This window comes from Hylobates moloch, unplaced genomic scaffold (genome assembly GCF_009828535.3).
Source record: "Hylobates moloch isolate HMO894 unplaced genomic scaffold, HMol_V3 SCAFFOLD_16, whole genome shotgun sequence".
NCBI lineage: Eukaryota > Metazoa > Chordata > Mammalia > Primates > Hylobatidae > Hylobates > Hylobates moloch.
In genome coordinates this window covers 68188336-68208336 of record NW_026652291.1, presented here as the reverse complement: position 1 = coordinate 68208336, position 20001 = coordinate 68188336, and the positions used below count along the sequence as shown (strand labels likewise).

General features: G+C 40.6%; 1 protein-coding gene, 1 long non-coding RNA gene and 2 pseudogenes across 9 annotated transcripts in view; 1 reads left to right on the top strand and 3 right to left on the bottom strand.

Annotated features, from left to right (window-relative positions):
• Nucleotides 1–8325, top strand: part of HEATR5A (HEAT repeat containing 5A) — a 131025-nt gene extending 122700 nt beyond the window's left edge. For all 8 annotated transcript variants that reach the window (XM_058429558.1, XM_058429556.1, XM_058429557.1 and 5 more), the window contains 3 exons: nucleotides 3738–3892; nucleotides 5715–5928; nucleotides 6510–8325. In XM_058429558.1, the coding sequence (XP_058285541.1) occupies nucleotides 3738–3892; nucleotides 5715–5928; nucleotides 6510–6817 (677 nt within the window). In that variant the 3' untranslated portion in view covers nucleotides 6818–8325. The remainder of the gene's footprint in view (nucleotides 1–3737; nucleotides 3893–5714; nucleotides 5929–6509) is intronic.
• A 3500-nt stretch (nucleotides 8326–11825) lies between these two features.
• Nucleotides 11826–13312, bottom strand: LOC116484710 (asparagine--tRNA ligase, cytoplasmic-like; annotated as a pseudogene).
• Nucleotides 13313–14774: 1462 nt separating this feature from the next.
• LOC116456297 (ubiquinol-cytochrome-c reductase complex assembly factor 5-like) lies at nucleotides 14775–15134 on the bottom strand (annotated as a pseudogene).
• A 2179-nt stretch (nucleotides 15135–17313) lies between these two features.
• LOC116485003 (uncharacterized) overlaps nucleotides 17314–20001 on the bottom strand; it is a 69713-nt gene continuing 67025 nt past the window's right edge. Inside the window, exon 4 of the long non-coding RNA XR_004252721.3 lies at nucleotides 17314–19371. This is a non-coding gene — a long non-coding RNA (uncharacterized LOC116485003). The remainder of the gene's footprint in view (nucleotides 19372–20001) is intronic.

Sequence of the window (20001 nt, the reverse complement as noted above, 5' to 3'; positions counted from 1 at the left end):
TTTAAAAAGGAAAGTAATGTGCTTGGATTTGCGATTCTAAAGGTTCGCTCTTGGCAGCAGTGTAAAGAAGAAAGTCAAACTGTGGGAGATAAGATAATAATAGTATGGACAAAAAGGAGTAAAATGATGAAAAGTAAAATGTTAAGCAGTTTTCAACAGAACTTACTGATAGTTTGATTTAGGAGTTGAAAGGGTAGGATGACTTGAACACTCAAATGTGATTAACAGAAATAACCAAGTGAGGGTTTTTAGGAGAAGATAGTGAGTTGATTTTGAAGTGCCTAGAGGATAGTCAAATGGAGCAGATGGGTAGTGGTATGGAATTCAAGAAAGTAGTCTGGGCTAGAGATACTTTCTGGACTATATATGTATTTGGGAGCTGTCAATGTAACCTATGGGACAATTGAAATCACTCAGCTTGAGTTTCTGGACCAAGAAGAGGACCAAAATTAAGGTGAGAGGAGATTCAGAAGATAATGTAGTTACATAAGCCAGTTTTTAATAAAGAGGGAGTGGTCAGCACTATAAAATACTGTAGAGAGGCCAAACAGTGTGGGGGATAGAGCTCACAGTGTTGAGGCACAAATGAGAGGTGTAAGGAATGGAAAAGATCAAATATAGGCTTCACAGGAAGAAGAGAAATAGCTAAATGGAAAGTGTAAGGTCAAGGGATAACTTTTTTTTAAGATGACATTCAAGCATGAGTTCATACAGGGGAAAAAAAGCAGGTGGACATGGGGTTGGAGATAGAAGTATTAGAAAGGAAAGCAGCATCCCTGTCTAGGCAGAAGGAATAAAATTTACAGCACATTTAAAAGGATTGACCTCTGCCAATATGAGGAAAGAACAGCAGGTAAGGATGGAAAATAATATTATAGCTACAAGTTTTTATGTTGAGGGCTGGCCAGTGTGGCTCACTCCTGTAATCCCAGCACTTTGGGAGGCCTTGGTGAGAGGACCGCTTGAGGCCAGGAGTTCAAGACCAGTGTGGGCAACATAACAAGATACTGTCTCTACAAATAAGAATAATAATTCATGTTGAGGGTTATGATGAGCTTGCCTCTTTCATCTCACGTGCAAAAAGATGGGTTTTGTTGTTGTTGTTTTTGTTTTTGGATGTGCATCAGGGAATTAGGCTAGGACAGGATTTAGACTAGCTACTAAGAGAAATGAAGGAGTTGATCATGACAGGTTAAATGTTTCCTGCCCAACAAATTGCCTCAAAACTTAGTGGCTTAAAAGAGCAAACACATATTATATTATCTGACAGTTTCTATGGGTCCAGGATTAGGAGCAGTTTAGCTATGTGGTTCTAGCTTAGGTTCTCTCATGAAATTACTGTTAAGGTGTTGGCCAGGGCTGCAGCTGGAGGATTCATTTCCAAGATGACTCATTCGTATGGCTAGCTAAGCGAATTGTGCATCTATCCTAGGTAAAAGAGAGTAGGAATAAAGATATTTTAGAAGAAATGGTAAAAGGAACCCAGGAGAACTTTATCTTGCTGAGAATAAAGACATTTTTACTAAACAAATTAGCTGACTCTGTTGCAGTTTCAAGTTGCTATAGGTGGTTAAAAATAACTGCTGTAAGGGAAGCAGTATAGCATTATAGTTAACAGTACACTCTCTGTAATCAAACTTTCTGCCTTACTAATTGTGTGACTTGGACAAATGACTGAATTTCTGTTTCTCGTCCATAAAATGAGAGATATAAGAGTACCTACCTCATGATGCTTTTATGTTGATTAAATATTTAATGTATATAAAGTGCTTATAACAGTGCTACATGTTAACTTTAAATATTAACTGTGTACTTATTTTACCTCAAAATCATTCAGATGTCTTTTATAAAATAAATCCTATTCATCCATAAAATTTTGCTTTCACTGCTACTGTGCCTCTTGAGTATAGTCAACTCAGGTATTGTCTCCTCAAGGCTTTCTCTGATCACCCAGTATAGACTGTCCTGAGCTACTTTGAATGTTGTTTGTTTGTTTGTTTGTTTGTTTGTTTGTTTGTTTAAAGAGACAGGGACTTGCTGTGTTGCCCAGGCTGGAGTGCAGTGTCTATTCACAGGCACGATCATTGTGCACTGCAGCCTTGAACTCCTGGACTCAACCAATCCTCCCACCTCAGTGTCTCAAGTAGCTAGGACTGTAGACACACAATACTGTTCCTGGTGTGATGTTTGTTTTGTTTTGTTTTTATTGAGACGGAGTCTCCCTGTGCAGCCCAGGCTGGAATGCAGTGGCGTAATCTTGGCTCACTGCAACCTCCGCCTCCCGATGTCAAGTGATTCTCCTGCCTCAGCTTCCCGAGTAGCTGGGATTACAGTCATGCGCCACCACATCTGGACAATTTTTGTATTTTTGGTAAAGACCAGGCTTCACCATGTTGGCCAGGCTGGTCTTGAACCCCTGACCTCAAGTGATCCGCCTGCCTCAGCCTCCCAAAGTGCTGGGATTACAGGCCACCGCGCCCAGCCAGCTTTTTAATATATTTTTATATGCTTAGACCTTATCACTAGCTTGAAGTCTTTGCTTCTCAGTTTATAGTGTATCTTCTCTACAAGATGTATTCTCTGTGCCTAAAAGAGGGCTGGCACACAGTGTTTCTTTTTTTTTTTTTTTTTTTTGAGACGGAGTCTCGCTCTGTCGCCCAGGCTGGAGTGCAGTGGCGCAATCTCGGCTCACTGCAAGCTCCGCCTCCCGGGTTCACGCCATTCTCCTGCCTCAGCCTCTCTGAGTAGCTGGGACTACAGGCGCCCGCCACCACGCCCGGCTAATTTTTTTGTATTTTTAGTAGAGACGGGGTTTCACCGTGGTCTCGATCTCCTGACCTCGTGATCCGCCCGCCTCGGCCTCCCAAAGTGCTGGGATTACAAGCGTGAGCCACCGCGCCCGGCCCACAGTGTTTCTTAAGTACTTGTTGAATGAATGTGACCGAAACTACTACATATGTATGTCATTTCTTCATAAGTATCAACCCATTCTTAAACAATTTAAATATTTGAATTTGCTACACCTTTTCTTTTTGAGTAACGGTGATTTTTTTTCCACAGCAGTTTCATTAAAATTATTTAATGAGAGTATGACTGGAAAATAAAGGTAGATTACTTCTAATAGAAAATTCCTTCAAATGATTGTGATCTACACAGCTGTTTTCAGGTTTTTCTCTACTCTTGAGAAATCATATTTGTAAAGTGCTAAGGTATTTTCACTTGATACATGTATTATAAAAATACTTTAACAAAGAGAAAATAATTGTGTAAGCATTTCTGTGTTGCTTCACAGTAAAAATAATTAACATGATAAGTAGCATATACTGAGCATCATGTGTAGCATACTATTCTAAATGTTTCACATGGATTAACTCATTTAATCTTCACAACCCTGTCAATGTGAGTACTGTTGTTATTCCCATTTTATGGATGAGAAAACTGAAGATGGAGTTAGATGTCCAAAGTCACACAACTAATAAATATATATTCCTAGTAAATGTATGTATTTATTTACTGATGGCTTAACCTTTAAAGATTGTAATTGCTTTGGTAGTTCTTAGCTCTAGAATTACTTATAATGCACATCTTAAAATGTACATTTGCCAGGGTTCTTAGTCAGCGTTCATTGTCTGTATCTGTTGTGTACACCAAACTGTTACTACCAAACTGAAGACAGCTTCACACAGGTATATAAAGCAGTAAATATGATCTGTTTCTAATAGAGCATTTCTCTTTAGTTGATGAAACACACCAAGAACTTGATGAAGTCAGTCTGCTTACTGCTATCACAGTGTTTATTTTGTCTGCCAGTCCAGAAGTAACTACCATCCCATGCCTTCAGAAGCGCTGTATTGATAAATTTAAAGCTACTCTTGAGATAAAAGATCCTGTGGTAAGTGTCTTTTAGCAGAAAGATGTATGTAATAGGACAATGGCTAGGCTTTCACAAAATTTTCTGTGTGATTTTGTTGGCTCCAATAGGAAGTATTAGACTACAAATTTTTTATTTTTAGATTTAAGATTAATTTCTATTTCAGGAGTGACAAAGCCAAGTAACAGTAGTCTTGTTCTTCAGCCCTAAGGGTAGAGCATAGTGGCAGAAGAGGAAATGTTAAGAAACTGAATTTGAAATGGAGGAATCTTAAGATTGATGTAGCACTAGAACTTTGTAAGGGACTTTTATAAGATACTTTGTAGCATATCATAGTGGATTTTATTTAAAAAAAAAAAAAAAAAAAAGAAAGGGAGGCCAGGCACTGTGGCTCATGCCTGTAATTCCATCCAGCACTTTGGGAGGACGTGGTGGGCAGATTGCTTGAGGCCAGAAGTCCGAGAGCAGCCTGGGCAGCGTGGTGAGAATGCATCTCTACAAAAAATACAAAAATTAGCCTGGTGTGGGGGAGCAGGCCTGTAGTCCCAGCTGCTCTGGGGGACTGAGGCAGGAGGATCACTTGAGCCTGGGACCTTGAGGCTGCAATGAGTCTCGATCATGCCACTGCACCGCAGTCTGGATGACAGAGCCAGATACTGTCTCAAAAAAAGACTCCAGCGCATACCTTCAGTAATATGAATGTGAAATAACAGGACCCATTCCAAAAGCAATACATACAAATTTAACCCATTCCTTTATGTCCCCTTCATTTGCTTGAGTAATGTCCTATTTTTTATGTGCCTCTAGGTGAGTTCATAGCCAATGATCACACATATATCTACTCCTGAAGATACAGGAACCAGATTTTCTCTCAGAAAAAATAATTATTAAAATACCATTACAGTTAACTCAATAAAAGTTTATTTATATCTTCGATGTATAGTCATTTCCTTTCATCCTCTGTCCTGTTGCCTGCTGCCTGCAGCAGCTTTGTATAGCAGTCTCCATCGGGACTCTGATGCCCGATGACACATTAGTATGGTCCAGACGTTCCTTGAAACACTCAGACCATGACATTTGAACATCAAATCCATCATTTTTGTCTAAAACATTTTCTGAAATCAACAAAATATCTTTCAAGGTTGTATGTGTTTTGTTGTTTTGGGTGTTTTTTTGTTTTGTTTTGTTTTGCTTTCTACCCATAAAAATGTTAAAGGAGGAGGCTGGGCGCGGTGGCTCATGTCTGTAATCCCAGCACTTCAGGAGGCCAAGGCAGGTGGATCACTTGAGGTCAGGAGTTCAAGACCAGCCTGACCAATGAGATGAAACCCCATCTCTACTAAAAATACAAAAAATTAGCTGGGTGTGGAGGTGCACGCCTGTAGTCCCAGCGACTCGGGAGGTTGAAACAGGAGAATCGCTTGAACGCAGGAGGCAAAGGTTGCAGTGAGCTGAGATCGCACCATTGCACTCCAGCCTGGGCAACAGAGCAAGACTCTGTCTCAAAAAAAAAAAAAAGTTACAGGAGGGGTTTTGGTGGTGTTTTTGTTTTTTACATTATAGAGAAAGACATGAGGGTGGAAATGGGAATTAGAGAAAAGAAGAAAAATTAACCACTCAGTTTTGCTTCCCTGTTTACCTATATGCCTCTTTCCCATTCCAAACTGTCACAACCACTGTTAGCATAGACGTTTGATTACCTGTTGGCCCTTGGACTTAGAAAATTAAAGATAAATTAGAAATAAATTTAAATACCTTCACTACTTTAAAAAGCAAAGAGTCCTCAGGGACTTTTTAAAAATTTATTTATAGTATTTGCTATTCTTTTCTCTTACCTTATTAGGTACAAATTAAGACCTACCAGCTCCTACATTCCATCTTTCAGTATCCAAATCCAGCTGTTTCCTACCCATACATTTACTCTTTAGCATCCTGTATCATGGAAAAACTACAGGAAATAGACAAGAGAAAACCTGAAAACACTGCTGAGCTTCAGATCTTCCAAGAAGGCATCAAGGTCTTAGAAACACTGGTTACTGTTGCTGAAGAACACCATCGTAAGTGTCAGCACTAAATTCATACTCAGTCTCTACAGAAATCAGAATTTTACTGTTATTTAAATTGCAAAACATTTGGGCCGGGCGCGGTGGCTCACGCTTGTAATCCCAGCACTTTGGGAGGCCGAGGCGGGCGGATCATGAGGTCAGGAGATCGAGACCACAGTGAAACCCCGTCTCTACTAAAAATACAAAAAATTAGCCGGGCGTGGTGGCGGGCGCCTGTAGTCCCAGCTACTCGGAGAGGCTGAGGCAGGAGAATGGCGTGAACCCGGGAGGCGGAGCTTGCAGTGAGCCGAGATTGCGCCACTGCACTCCAGCCTGGGCGACAGAGCCCGACTCCGTCTCAAAAAAAAAAAAAAAAAAAATTGCAAAACATTCAGTCACATTATATCTGTATTTCACATTCATTGAAAGGTGGTATGTTAATCTCAAGTATTGATATTATTTAGTATTAATTAGAAGAGATTGGACGAATTGTTTTCTTTAGTGGGGAAAAATGTATACAGATCAAGTGCATTTGCAGCCTTATGTCAGGAACATTTATGTCCCTGAACTTATATTATTTGTGTACTTTCTAGGCTCTCAGCTGGTGGCCTGTCTTTTGCCCATCCTCATTTCCTTCCTTTTGGATGAAAATGCTCTGGGATCAGCAACTTCCATAATGAGAAATTTACATGACTTTGCTCTACAAAATCTCATGCAGATTGGACCTCAGTATTCATCTGTTTTTAAAAGTTTAGTGGCTTCTTCTCCAGCCCTAAAAGCCCGCCTTGAGGCCGCTATAAAGGGCAATCAGGAAAATGTCAAAGTCAAGATACCAACATCTAAATATACTAAGAGTCCTGGAAAAAACTCAAGTATCCAGTTAAAGACCAGTTTCCTCTGATGTTATTTTTTTTGGAATAGTAAGCACCTTAATATAATACTTGATCATTTCCTTTGGTGACAAAAGGGACATTTTAGACACAAGTGCCCTTGGAGGTCTAGTTGATTGTTTTACCTTAAATAGCTGTGACTCTTCAAAGTAACAGCATACTTAACATTTTTTTGTGTGTGCGTGGGGTTTGTGTTTTGTTTTTTTTCTATTTAAAAAGACAACGGAGCTAACTTACCAGGAATTTTAAGAAAGTGCTAAAGAACTAAACTTACTAAACAATCCACTGCTTTAAAAATGAAATGAATTTCTTCTAACCGTCCATACACATGCGGTATACTTAATACTGTGACAGATATAAATATGATTCTAGTGTAAATTATCTGCACTAATATTGTATCCCAATTGCTGATTTAAAATTCTGCTTTGGCCAGGCACAGTGGCTCACCCCTGTAATTCCAGCACTTTGGAAGGCCAAGGTGGGCGGATCACGAGATCAGGAGTTTGAGACCAGCCTGACCAACATGGTGAAACCCTGTCTCTACTAAAAATACAAAAATTAGCCGGGTGTAGTGGCGCACACCCATAATCCCAGCTACTCAGGAGGCTGAGGCGGGAAAATCGCTTGAACCTGGCAGGCAGAGGTTGCAGTGAGCCAAGATTGTGCCACTGCACTCCAGCCTGGGCAACAGAGTGAGACTCCATCTAAAAAAACAACAAAAAAAATACTGCCTTATTCAGTAATTGTATTAAACTTTCTCTGATTTCTCCAAGAAGATAAAATGATTGGAGAGCTATTTAGGAAACCTGGTGTAGTATTATCCAGTATACAATAGTACAGATTACTTACAGCCTTACAGTGTGACATAAGATTTGGTATCTGTATCATGGTTTTCCACCATCTTTTGGTTTAGTTTATATTGGGTTCAGAAAATGGAAGTTTTACTCATTTTAAATAGAATAAGGCATCTCCACTGTTTTTCAAATGGATTTTTCTGTTTACCTCTGTTCTTACCAATTTTGTTCATTTTCATTTGTGGCAAACATTTGTATCAATGAGTTTTAACATAGGTTCATATCTACATTGTATTTAGATCAACTATGGGTTTATATAAATGCCAAATTTAGTACAACAAATTTAGGTCATCAGGTGAATACAAGTATTTTTTTTAACATGAAACATATTTTATTATAGAAAAAAGATTAATGATAAAGTCATATTGGTTGAGAAATATTTTTTAACTGTGTTCATGATTGTTGATTCTCCTTCTACTTCAGTGTTATACTGTGTGAATCAAGCACTATGTCCAAACAGAGCATTTCCCTGTTAAAAATCACAAACCGAAGTGATAGAGGCATGTCAGAATTGGGAAGACATTTTGAAGCAAGAGCAATGTGATGTACCTATTTTATTATGTTTGTATATAAATACTATTATAAATTGTTCAGTGAAACATTTGACAAACTCTAACACTACAATCATTTTTTCTAAATTACATAAATAAAGCTAATTTTCATTATCATTCTTGCATTTTTAAATTATTTTACCAACAAAAGATGGCAGGTTGGTTTCTCTCAAATGGATTCCAGAAAATCAACCTTTTTTCTCAGAAGAGCCCTTTCTTTGGAGCATTATTTGTGATGGTTTAGGTTCTCTGTCTCTTCCTAAGTGTCTGTAGGCATTGAGTGTATATTTCTTATTGTTCCCTTTACCTAAAATGTCCTTTTCTCTCCTGTCTTCTGTCTGGTGATTGCCCACTCCTTTCAGGCCTGGCTTAAATATCACCTTTCCGTGGTAACTCTCCTTAACACTTCTTAACTTCCTCTTACACCAATTTAACTGCTTCCTCATCTGTGTTTCCATAGTGCTTAATACATTCTTGTATGCATAAAAAATCACATTGCAATTTGTGGTTTGTTTGTTTGTTTGTTTGTTTAAGCCAAGGTCTTGTTCTGTTGCCCAGGCTGGAATGCAATGGTGTGAACACAGCTCAGTGCAGCCTTGACCTACTACGCTCAAGTGATCCTCCTGCCTCAGCCCCCCAAGTAGCAGGAACTACAGATGTGTGCCTCCAAGCCTAATTTAAAAATTTTTTTGTAGATATGAGGTCTCACTCATGTTGCCCAGTCTGGTCTCAAACTCCTGAGCTCAAGCTGTCCTCCCACCTTGGCCTCCCAAAGTGCTAGGATTACAGGTGTGAGCCATCACACCTAGCCTACATTGCGTTTTAATATTATCTTGTCTCCCTCTTAGACGGTACTGCTTCAGAGGGAGAAATTATGTCTTCTATAACTTGGCTCACTTAATAGCTATTGAATTGCACTGGTACAGGATGGATGAGGACTCATAACTTCTTTGCCAGGGCAAATGCTGAACTACGTTGTTCTCAGGATGTAACTAATTAATTTGACTTAGGGATTTTAAAAAAGCGTTTTGTCTGTTTTAGCTGTTTCATTTAGTTTGCTCTTACACATTAAGATTTCTACTCAGTAGCCTAGTATCCTGAATTACTTGGATTAAAGGTGCTCATATGAATGTCAGTAATTAGGGAAAAAAAACTCTTATGTCCAGTGTAATGGAATTAGGAAATTTGAGCTATTCTTAAATGTATCTCCTTAAGTCACCTTATTTAATACAACCCTGAACTATTAAATGTATCTTTACTGATAATGAAATTAAGGCTTAACAGCTAGGATCGAACCCATCTTTCTGATCCCAGGCATTCATGCTGGAGACAGAAAAACTGGCAATCCCGATTCCATCAAGTTATTGCTTTTCTCCTCTTCCAGCACTCTGGGCTCCCTCAGGAGCCTTCCTCACTCTCTGTTGAAGATATTTTCAATTACATTTCTCCAAATTACAACTAAAAAGTCTTTGGCTAATACAGTAGGGGAAAAAGTTTTTTTTTAATTATTTTCTACAGTTTCTTCTTTTTTTTTTTTTTTTTTTTTGAGACGGAGTTTCGCTCTTGTTGCCCAGGCTGGAGTGCAATGGCGTGATCTCAGCCCACCGCAACCTCCGCCTCCTGGTTTCAAGTGATTCTCCTGCCTCAGCCTTCCCAAGTAGCTGGGATTACAGGCATGCGCCACCACATCTGGCTAATTTTGTATTTTTAGTGGAGACGGGGTTTGTCCATGTTGGTCAGGCTGGTTTCGACCTCCTGACCTCAGGTGATCCGCCCGCCTCAGCCTCCCAAAGTGCTGGGATTACAGGCGTGAGCCACTGCACCTGGCCTGTCCTCTACAGTTTCTATGGGAATAGATTATATGCTTAGATATTAATGAGTCTAGTTGTAATAAAGCAGTTGCATATTAATTAGCTTGGTAACTTTACAAATTAAAAATGTTGATTAGCAACTTGGATGAAATCATCAAAATGGTATAATATTTGTCTTGGGCTTTATTTTTTTTCTAAGAGGAGAAATAGAGACAAAGCTACTAATTAAGTCATTCTATTTAGCCCATTGCTTAAAAACTTATGTGAAATAACACTGGATATAACAGATTTCTGTTAATAAAATATTGAGTCTAAATTTTATATAAAACAAATTTCACCGTCAACTTAAGGGAACATTAAGGCCCTTGAAAAGATATAAGTAACTACTGTAAAAGAGGTATGATGGTGAGGTTTGGGCTTAAAATTTATTTATTTTAAAAAAAAGTTGGCCAGGCACGGTGGCTCACGCCTATAATCCCAGCACTTTGGGAGGCCGAGGCGGGTGGATCACGAGGTCAGGAGATCAAGACCATCCTGGCTAACACAGTGAAACCCCATCTTTACTAAAAATACAAAAAATTAGCCAGGCATGGTGGCGGGTGCCTGTGATTCCAGCTACTTGGGAGGCTGAGGCAGAAGAATTTCTTGAACCCAGGAGGCGGAGGTTGCATTGAGCCAAGATTGCGCCATTGCACTCCAGCCTGGGTGACAGAGCGAGACTTTGTCTCAAAAAAAAAACAAAAGAAGTTATGAGTATAGCGCTAAGGGAGCCCAGAGAAGGAAACCGGAGCTTCCAAGATCAACTTTATGGAAAGTATCATATGATACAGGCCAAGAGAATAGCACTTGATACATAACTCAAGTGTATGTACATACATAACTTGAGTTATGAGATACATAACTCAAGAGTACTTTTTTTAACCAATATTTAAAACTTTATATATATGATATATAATCCCAAAATTATGGCCCATTATTAGATAAAATGCTGAAATATATTCATAACTACAGAATTAATGTACCACATATTTCCCCAAAACTTTGTTTTGTTTTTTGTCTGTTTTCTGAGATGGAGTCTTGCTCTGTCGCCCAGGCTAGAATGCAGTGGCGTGATCTCGGCTCACTTCAACCTCCACCTCTCAGGTTCAAGCAATTCTCCTGCCTCAGCCTCCCAAGTGGCTAGGATTACAGGCGTGCCCCACCATGCCTGGCTAATTTTTGTAATTTTTTTTTAAATAGAGATGGTGTTTCACTGTGTTGGCCAAGCTGGTCTCAAACTCCTGACCTTAAGTGATCTGCTGGCCACGGCCTCCCAAAGTGCCAAGATTACAGGGTTGAGCCACCACACCCAGCCTGGGCTACTTTTTATGGTATTAGGAATAAAAAAGAGAAAATGGAAACAGTTTTACCCCAGTGGAACAAGAAAGGGAAGATTCTGGCTTTTTGTATTTGGGGGTTTTTTGTTTTTTATTTTTAAAGAGGCAGCCTGTTTCTTTCATGAACCATATTCTGTTTCTTTCATGCTTCAGAAGTAATCAGTTATGGCCTGCAGCACTGGACAAATCAATGGTATAAGCATACATCTCAGATGTGATAACTTCAGAATCCAAGAGAAGAATCATCCCAAGGGCTGGACACAGTGGCTCACACTTGTAATCCCAGCAATTTGGGAGGCCAAGGCAAGAGGATCTCTTGAGCTGAGGAGTTTGAAGTCACAGTAAGCTATAATTGTGCCACTGCACTGCAGCCTGAGCTACCAAGTGAGACCCTATCTTAAAAACATACATAATTTTTTAAGAAGAATCATTCTAGGCCCAAGTCATATCCTCCATGATGACATATACCATATTTTCTCTGATCTGTATTCCAGTAATAGGGAGTAGGGTCAATCCTTTCCTTTTTATAACCTGCAGGCATTTCTTCATTATCCCAGATATGCATTGATCCTCCCACAGTCTCACCAACATTCAGCATCAACACACTGACAGATTCAGTAAGACAGGAATGCTCAGGATGTCACTGCATATAGAAGGACTTGATCACAGGAAATCAACACAGCAGGATTGGTTCATTAATGGTGTTGTCATCAGTCTCAGGAGCTTTTGGGATTTTTTCTCCAAATTCCTAGGAAGTTCCATATCTTTTTTTTATATTGTGTTTTAGCCACACCATAGCATCTGTTTAAAAGGCCGTTTGGTGGGCTTAAAGTAAGGGTTCAGGTTATATATTCATTGCCAGTGACTTCAAGACTACCACATCACAAACCAAGCCCTCCAGTCAGTTCAGGAGGTCCTCAAAGTTCAGGAAACGGCACCCAGCTTCCACGTGAGTGTATTCAGCCAAGTGCCTTCAAATTCTAAATGCTCTGCCCTGTATGACTGCAATACAAAAAAAGTCTGCAGCTGGAATGCATGTCTCCTGGTACAACTAAGAGAACTGAGTCAAAAATGTCTCTTCCTTGGGCTGGGCACAGTGGCTCACTCCTGTAATCCCAGCACTTTGGGAGGCCAAGGCAGGTGGATCACTTGAGGTCAGGAGTTTGAGATTGGTAACCACAGAAGGCAGAGAAACTCTAGGCAGACAACAGCAGGTCCCTGATGAAGCCCCACCCTCAAGTGGAAAAGCCACGGCCCAAAGTGAGAACTTCTATCCCTGTTTTCTCACTCAAATGTTGTCTTTTCCTAAACCACCCATGGTCCACCCCCCATCCTGCGCCTATAAATACCCCAGACTCAGCTGGCAGAGAGGAGAAGCAGCTGGACGTAGGAGACTACAGCTGGACGTCGGAGAGAAGTGGCTTAACTTCAGAGTAACAGCTTGGTGACATAACTTTGAAGAAGAATCCAGCCAAAGACAGCCAGACTTCAGGGGAAGATTACCTACCCCCATCCCCTTTTATCTCCCCTTCCCACTGAGAGCCACTTCATCACCAATAAAATCCCCCACACTTACCATTCTTCAATTTGTTTGTGTGACCTCATTTTTCCTGGATGCTGGACAAGAGCTTGGGAGCCACAAGTGCGGAAACAAAAGGGCCCACGGACCTGTTAACACCTGAGCTGTCCATGGACAGCAGAACTGAAAGAGCACTGTAACATGCCCTCTGGGGCTCCAAGGGTTGTGGGCACCACCTCCCCAGTTGCTGCTATGGGGCCTCAAAAGCGCTCACCCCAGCTCCTGCACGCACTCACCTGTGCACTCCCTCCCACATGGGGTAGAACGCAGCAGTTCCAAGTGAGTGGAGTTTGCTCCTGCTGGCACCAAAGTGAACAGCAGATTCCAGCACTCATGCACTCCAGTTCCCACCTTGTTCACTCACATGCTCCCTCCCACGAGGAGTCGAGAGCTACAGGCTGAGTAAATGAGGCACCCCTGTTGCCAGTCCTGCGAAGGGGTCAGGGAAATATCCTGCTTCAAGACCAGCCTGGAAAACATGGCAAAACCGTGTCACTACTAAAAACACAAAAATGAGCCAGGCATAGTGGCACATGCCTGTAATCCCCATTACTTGGGAGGCTGAAGCACAAGAATCGCTTGAAACTGAGGCCGAGATCGTGCCACCACACTACAGCCTGGGTGACAAAGCAAGACACTGTCTCTCAAAAAAAAAAAGAAGTCTATTCCCCCAAATAGTCAAGTTTGAAGAGTGTAACACCAGCCTGGGTAACATAGTGAGACCTGGTCTCTACTGAAAAAAGAAAATCTGCCAGGCATGGTGGTGCATGCCTGTAGTCCAAGCTACTTAGAAAGCTGAGGCAGGAGAATGACTTGAACCGGGAGATGGAGGCTGCAGTGAGCCATGATTGCACCAGTGCATGCCAGCCTGGGTGACAGAGTGAGACCCTGTCTTAAAAATAAAACAAACAAAGTGTAGCACCACCTTTTGCTGGTATTTGCACTATTTTTGGAGGAGTAACATCACAGTACCCCCATCAAAGAAGTAATCTATAAAGCACCTGGTGGCCATGGATCGTGCTTTTCAGAGTTTGAACATGTTTTCTCCGAAGATCATCATGTGTCTGTTGATCTGGATGTCAACAACAACCAAGAGTCTTGTAACATTAAGAAAAGAATTACCTTTTTTGCAGTATCCTAAAGTATTCCCTTTATCTTTATTATAATACAAGATTTTCATTACAAGGGAAAAAATTCAGCCCTCAAACTACTGAACTATTAAAAAACTCACTAAACTATGATAATGTTAATACAAAATTAAAAATATTTGAGATAACTGTATACTCTTAAAGTACAACATTAAAATGTTGTCATTTTGGCCAGGCATGGTGGCTTACATCTTTAATGCCAGCACTTTGGGGGGCCTAGGCAGGCCAATCACTTGAGGCCAGGAGTTCGAGACCAGCCTGGCCAACATGGTGAAACCTTGTTTCTACTAAAAAAATAAAAATTAGCCAGGTGTGGTGGCAGGCACCTGTAATCCCAGCTACTCGGGAGGCTGAGGCAGGTGAATTGCTTGAACCTGGGAGGCGGAACTTGCAGTGAGCCAAGATCGCACCACTGCACTCCAGCCTAGGCAACAGAGTGAGACTCAGTCTCAAAAAAAACAAAAAACAAAACAAAAAAAAAGTGTCATTTCTGGTGGTTTAATGATCGCCTTGCATTCTGTCATTTCTGGTGGTTTAATGATTTTCTATATGTATCTTTCCAGAGCCCATTACTATTTATAACTGTAAAGTCAAGGTAATTACTTTTTTTTTAACTCACATTGACTTTATTGACTACTGAAGTTCAATCTCATTCATCTTCCAGCCTTCTCTAATACTGTCTTTCTGAGGCTTTTCTACGGTAGACATCATAGAAGGTCTCCTGGCCCACGCGCACTTTAATCATGATCCACTCCATCGTTCCTCCCAGGACAAAAAAGAAGGGCAGGAACCGGTAGATGCCAAATCGCTGCTTCCTGGGCACCCGCTGCAGAATCCATCTCACCTGGGCCCTGGTGAACACGCTCGACCGAGGTCGTGGAGAGGGATATGGCGGAACTAGGCACTGGATCGCCCGGACGCAGCCGAGGCCACCCCGCCCGTTCTCACCGTGTATGGCGACCTGGGCGACTAGCGAGCGCCGTCCCCCGCCACTGTCTGGTAAGCGCATGAGTCAAGTCAAGGTAATTATATATATTGCATCTTCTCCATCAATTGAATATACTTTCCTCTTTACAAATAATTTGTTAGCTCTTTTTTTTTCTTTCTTTTATTTTTTTTGAGACAGAGTCTCATGCTGTTATCCAGGCTAGAGTGCAGTGGTGTAATCTTGGCTCACTGCAACCTCAGCCTCCTGAGTTCAAGCAATTCTGCCTCAGCCTCCCAAGTAGCTGGGTTTACAGGTGCCCATCACCACGCCTGGCTAATTTTTGTATTTTTAGTAGAGATGGGGTTTCACCATGTTGGCCAGGCTGGTCTCGAACTGCTGACCTCAAGTGATCCACCAGCCTAGGCCTCCCAAAGTGCTGGGATCACAAGCATGAGCCACCGCACCCAGCCTAATTTGTTAACTCTTGCAAGACCTCAATTATTCAGGAGAAATTATCTCTGTTTGCTTGAAATATAGTTATCTAACGGCTGGCTGGCTGGCAGTGATCAATTAATAAATTATACCCATGTCTTCCTATCTGTTTACCAGCCTATTTAATTGATGTCTGGGCTTGTTAGCTTTGAGGAAATTTTGTATTGTGACATAGAACTGGAACATATCCAGTATAGACCACAAATACAATCCAGGTTGCATAAATCGAAAAATGTAGCTTCCTTTAATTGCTTTTCTCTTTTGTTAGGACTCCTGCGCTATCAAATGAGGCATTATAAAATTATGATTCCATAGTCTACTTGAGGAAAATTCCTATGTCCACATATCATCCTTTAAGTAGAGAGTGTATTTCAAAAAATTAACATTTTTAAAATGATTCTTACTATTCCAAGTATTCTGTATTTTTTGAAATAATAAGAAGTCATAGGCTGGGCATGGTGGCTCACGCCTGTAATCCCAACACTTTGGGAGGCCGAGGTGGGTGTATTACTTGAGGCCAAGGGTTTAAGACCAGCCTGGCCAACATGGTGAAACTCTGTCTCTACCAAAAAAATACAAAAATTAGCCAGGCGAAGTGGTGCATGCCTGTAGTCCCAGCTACTCAGGAGGCTGAGGCAGGAGCATCGCTTGAACCTGGTTGGTGGAGGTCGCAGTGAGCTGAGATCGCACCACTGGGAGACAGAGCAAGACTCTGTGTCAAAAAAATGAAAACATAAAAATGAAAAAAGAGGTCATTGCTGCCAATGAAAAAGTGGTGTTGACAATGTTTTTGCTTAACTGGATCAAAATTTAATCTTTTTCCTGGAAAAATACCTACAGGCCAAAAAACTTTATAAGCAGAAAAATAGACACAGACACAGAAACACACACACATATCAGAAATAGCAGACTGCTTTATAAAATATTCCAAGAAAGAACAAAACAAATGAGATTTTTTAACAGCAAAGTATGCCAGTGACACAGCAAAAGCAGCTTTGCTAGTGCTATTATTGGAGGAAGTACAAGTGGCCCCAGAAAGAAAACGTGCATGTGCAACCAAAACTGATGGTCTTGGCTGAACAATGAAGTCTATAAATCCCACTGTTTTCTCTGTTAATTACTTCTTTCTTGGGAAGGTTTTGGGCCTTCTGTTTTATATTCAAATGCTGGAGGAGTGCTCACCACTCTGAATTGCCAGGGTAACTGGGCTTCCCACATCCTTTCCCTCTCTAGTGGTGTCAAGTACTAGAAACACATCATCTAGATCTTTGTTTAAACACAAAAGCTCCTTAAAAGTAGATGTTCTAAATTATGGAAATGCTTTTGTTTCAGTGGTCAACAGATCAATTGTGAGTCAACATCAAATGAGAAGTGGTTCCTATTCTCCACTTCCTATTCTGCAGTCAGCTGTAGTTATCATCATTTGCTACAGTTTTCATTGCAGATGCTTTCTCTTTTCAATAATAATGTGATCATTGTGCTTCTCAATGATGTATAAAAAATTTGTAGAATTTTCTACAATGAGTATGTTCCCTTAGTTGATAGATTTATATTCTTAACAGTACTGGGACTTCCGGAGATCACCCTAGATCCTGTCTCTAGGCAAGCACATGCCTAAACCATTTAGAACAATTCTTTTTTTTTTTTAGACAGGGTCTCACTCTGTTGCCCAGGCTGGAGTGCAATGGCGTGATGATGGCTCACTGCAGACTTGACCTCCCTGGGCTCAAGTGATCCTCTCACCTCAGCCTCCTGAGTAGCTGGGACTATAGGCGTGCACTACCATGCCCATCTAATTTTTGTATTTTTAGTAGAGAGGGGTTTCACCATGTTGGCAGGCTGATCTCAAACTCCTGACCTCAAGTGATTAGCTGCCTCCACCTCCCAAAGTGCTAGGATTACAGGAATGAGCGACCACACCCGGCCCATACTCATCTTTTCTATAAGCATTTAAAAGTGTCTGTTTTAGTTTCCTAGGACTGCTATAACAAACTACCATAAATCCGATGGCTTTATGCAATCAAACTTTTGTTTTCTCCCCATTCTGGACGCCAGAAGTCTGAAATCAAGGCCTAGGCTCACTTCAAAGGCCCTAAGGAAGAATTCTTTCTTGCCTTTTCTAGCTTCTAGTGTCCCAGGTATTCCTTGGCTTCTAGCGCCATAACTCCAAGTCTCTGCCTCCGTCTTCACAAGATTTCCTCCATCTGTCTCTCTTCTATGTGTCTCTCATAAGGACAATTTTAATTGGATTTAGGGCCCACCGGAATAATTCAGGATAATCTCCTCTCTATTTCCTTAATTATTATACCTACAAAAGCCTACTTTTCCAAATTAAATCACATTCACAGGTTCTGGAACATGGACATACCTCTTTGGGGGCCATCATTCTACCCACTACAGTGCCCCAAATTCCTGAATTCCAGACAGCATTGCAATGAATACAGCAGTAGCTCTTATTCATCAAATACATTATTTATTTTCATTTGCTCAAGCAGATTTCAACCAAGCTACTTATCAAGAAGTCAGTTACATGCTGAGACAACTGGATAGCCACATGCAAAAAAAATGAAATTGGACCTTTACCTCACACATATACTAAAGTTACACGAAAATGAATCAAAGACCTAAATATAAGCTAAAACTGTAAACCTCTTAGAAGAAAATATAGATGTAAATTTCCATGACTTGGATTTGGTAATGGTTTCTTAGATATAACACATAAAGCACAAGTGACCAGAGAAAAAGGAGATAAATTGGACTTCAAAATTGAAAACTTTTGTACTTCAAAAGACACCATCAAGAAAGTGAAAAGACAACACACAGAATAGGAGGGAGAACTTGGCAAATCACATATCTAATAAAAGTCTAATATCCAGAATATATCAAGAACTCTTAAAACAACACTGAAGGATGGGGGTGGTGACTCATGCCTGTAATCCCAGAACTCCAAGAGGCTGAGTAGGGAGGATCACTTGAGCTCCAAGAATTCAACACCAGCCTGGGCAACATGGTGAGACCCTGTCTCTATTTAAAAAAAAAAAAAAAAAGAAAAGAAAACTCAATACTGAAAAGACAATCCAATTTAAAAATGGGTAAAGGACTTGAATAGACATTTCTTCAAAGAATATAATAGATGCTCAATTAAGCAAATGAAAAGATGCTCAACATCATTACTCATTAGGAAAATGCAAAACCACAATGAGATGCCACTTCACATCCACTAGGATGGCTGTGTGAACTCCGGTATTTGAGACAGGCCTCAGTTAATTTAGAAAGTTTATTTTGCCAAGGTTGAGGATACACACTGGTGACACAGCCTCAGGAGGTCCTGACAACATGTGCCCAAGGTGGTCAGAGCACAGTTTGGTTTTATACATTTCAGGGAGACATGAGACATCAATCAACATATGTAAGATGAACATTGGTTCAGAAAGGCAGGATAACTCGAAGTGTGGAGGGGGATTCCAGGTCATAGGTAGATAAGAGACAAATGGTTGCATTCTTTTGAGTTATTTGATTAGCCTCTCCAAAGGAGGCAATCAGATATGCATTTATCTCAGTGAACAGAGGGGTGACTTTGAATAGAATGGGAGGCAGGTTTGCCCTAAACAGTCACCAGCTTGACTTTTCACTTTAGCTTAGTGATTTTGGGGCCCCTAGATTTAGTTTCCTTTCACATTTCCCCCTTCTCTTTTAAAAAACTCTTTTGGAGAAAGCATTTTAGAAGAAAATGAGTCTCTGGTTTCAGGCTTCATCTGATTCCTAGACAGGTAGGTCCAGAGATATTAGGAAAGCTCATTTTTAGCAGGTTGTGAAGCTTCATGTCCTATGAAGAGAAAATAAGAGGAGGAAGGAAGGAGAACAACAAGAAACAAAAGAATAATCCTGGAAAATCAATATAAGCCACATTACTCTGAAGTTCATACATCAGTAGGCAGGTATGAAAGTGGCTGATGTATGTAAATAGGTTGCTGTTATTTTCTTCTGAAGTTTAAATTGTCTAGCTTCAGTTCGCAGGGCTTTAAGAAAGCACAGCTTAGTTTTTGGTGACTCCAAATTAGGAAAAATGGGGGACAAAAGAAGGAAAAAAATTGAAAACATTATTTTGAAGACTTGTAGCCAAAAAAAAAAAAACAGTCCAAACTGTAGAAAATAATAAAAATGGAAAAACATTAGGCAAGACTAGAATTTAACAACAGGTGAACTATAGTTTTTGAAACATAAATTTTCTCTCTCCAGTTTCCCATTTTTACTAAAGACAAATCATAGTGGGACTAATTTGCTTTATTATACTTGGCCTGATTATTTGCATGCAGTACAGCAGGAATAATTTTTTTTTTGAGATGGAATTTCACTCTTGTTGCCCAGGCTAGAGTGCAATGGCGCAAACTCAGCTCACCACAACCTCCACCTCCCAGGTTCAAGCAAATCTCCTGCCTCACCCTCCCGAGCAGCT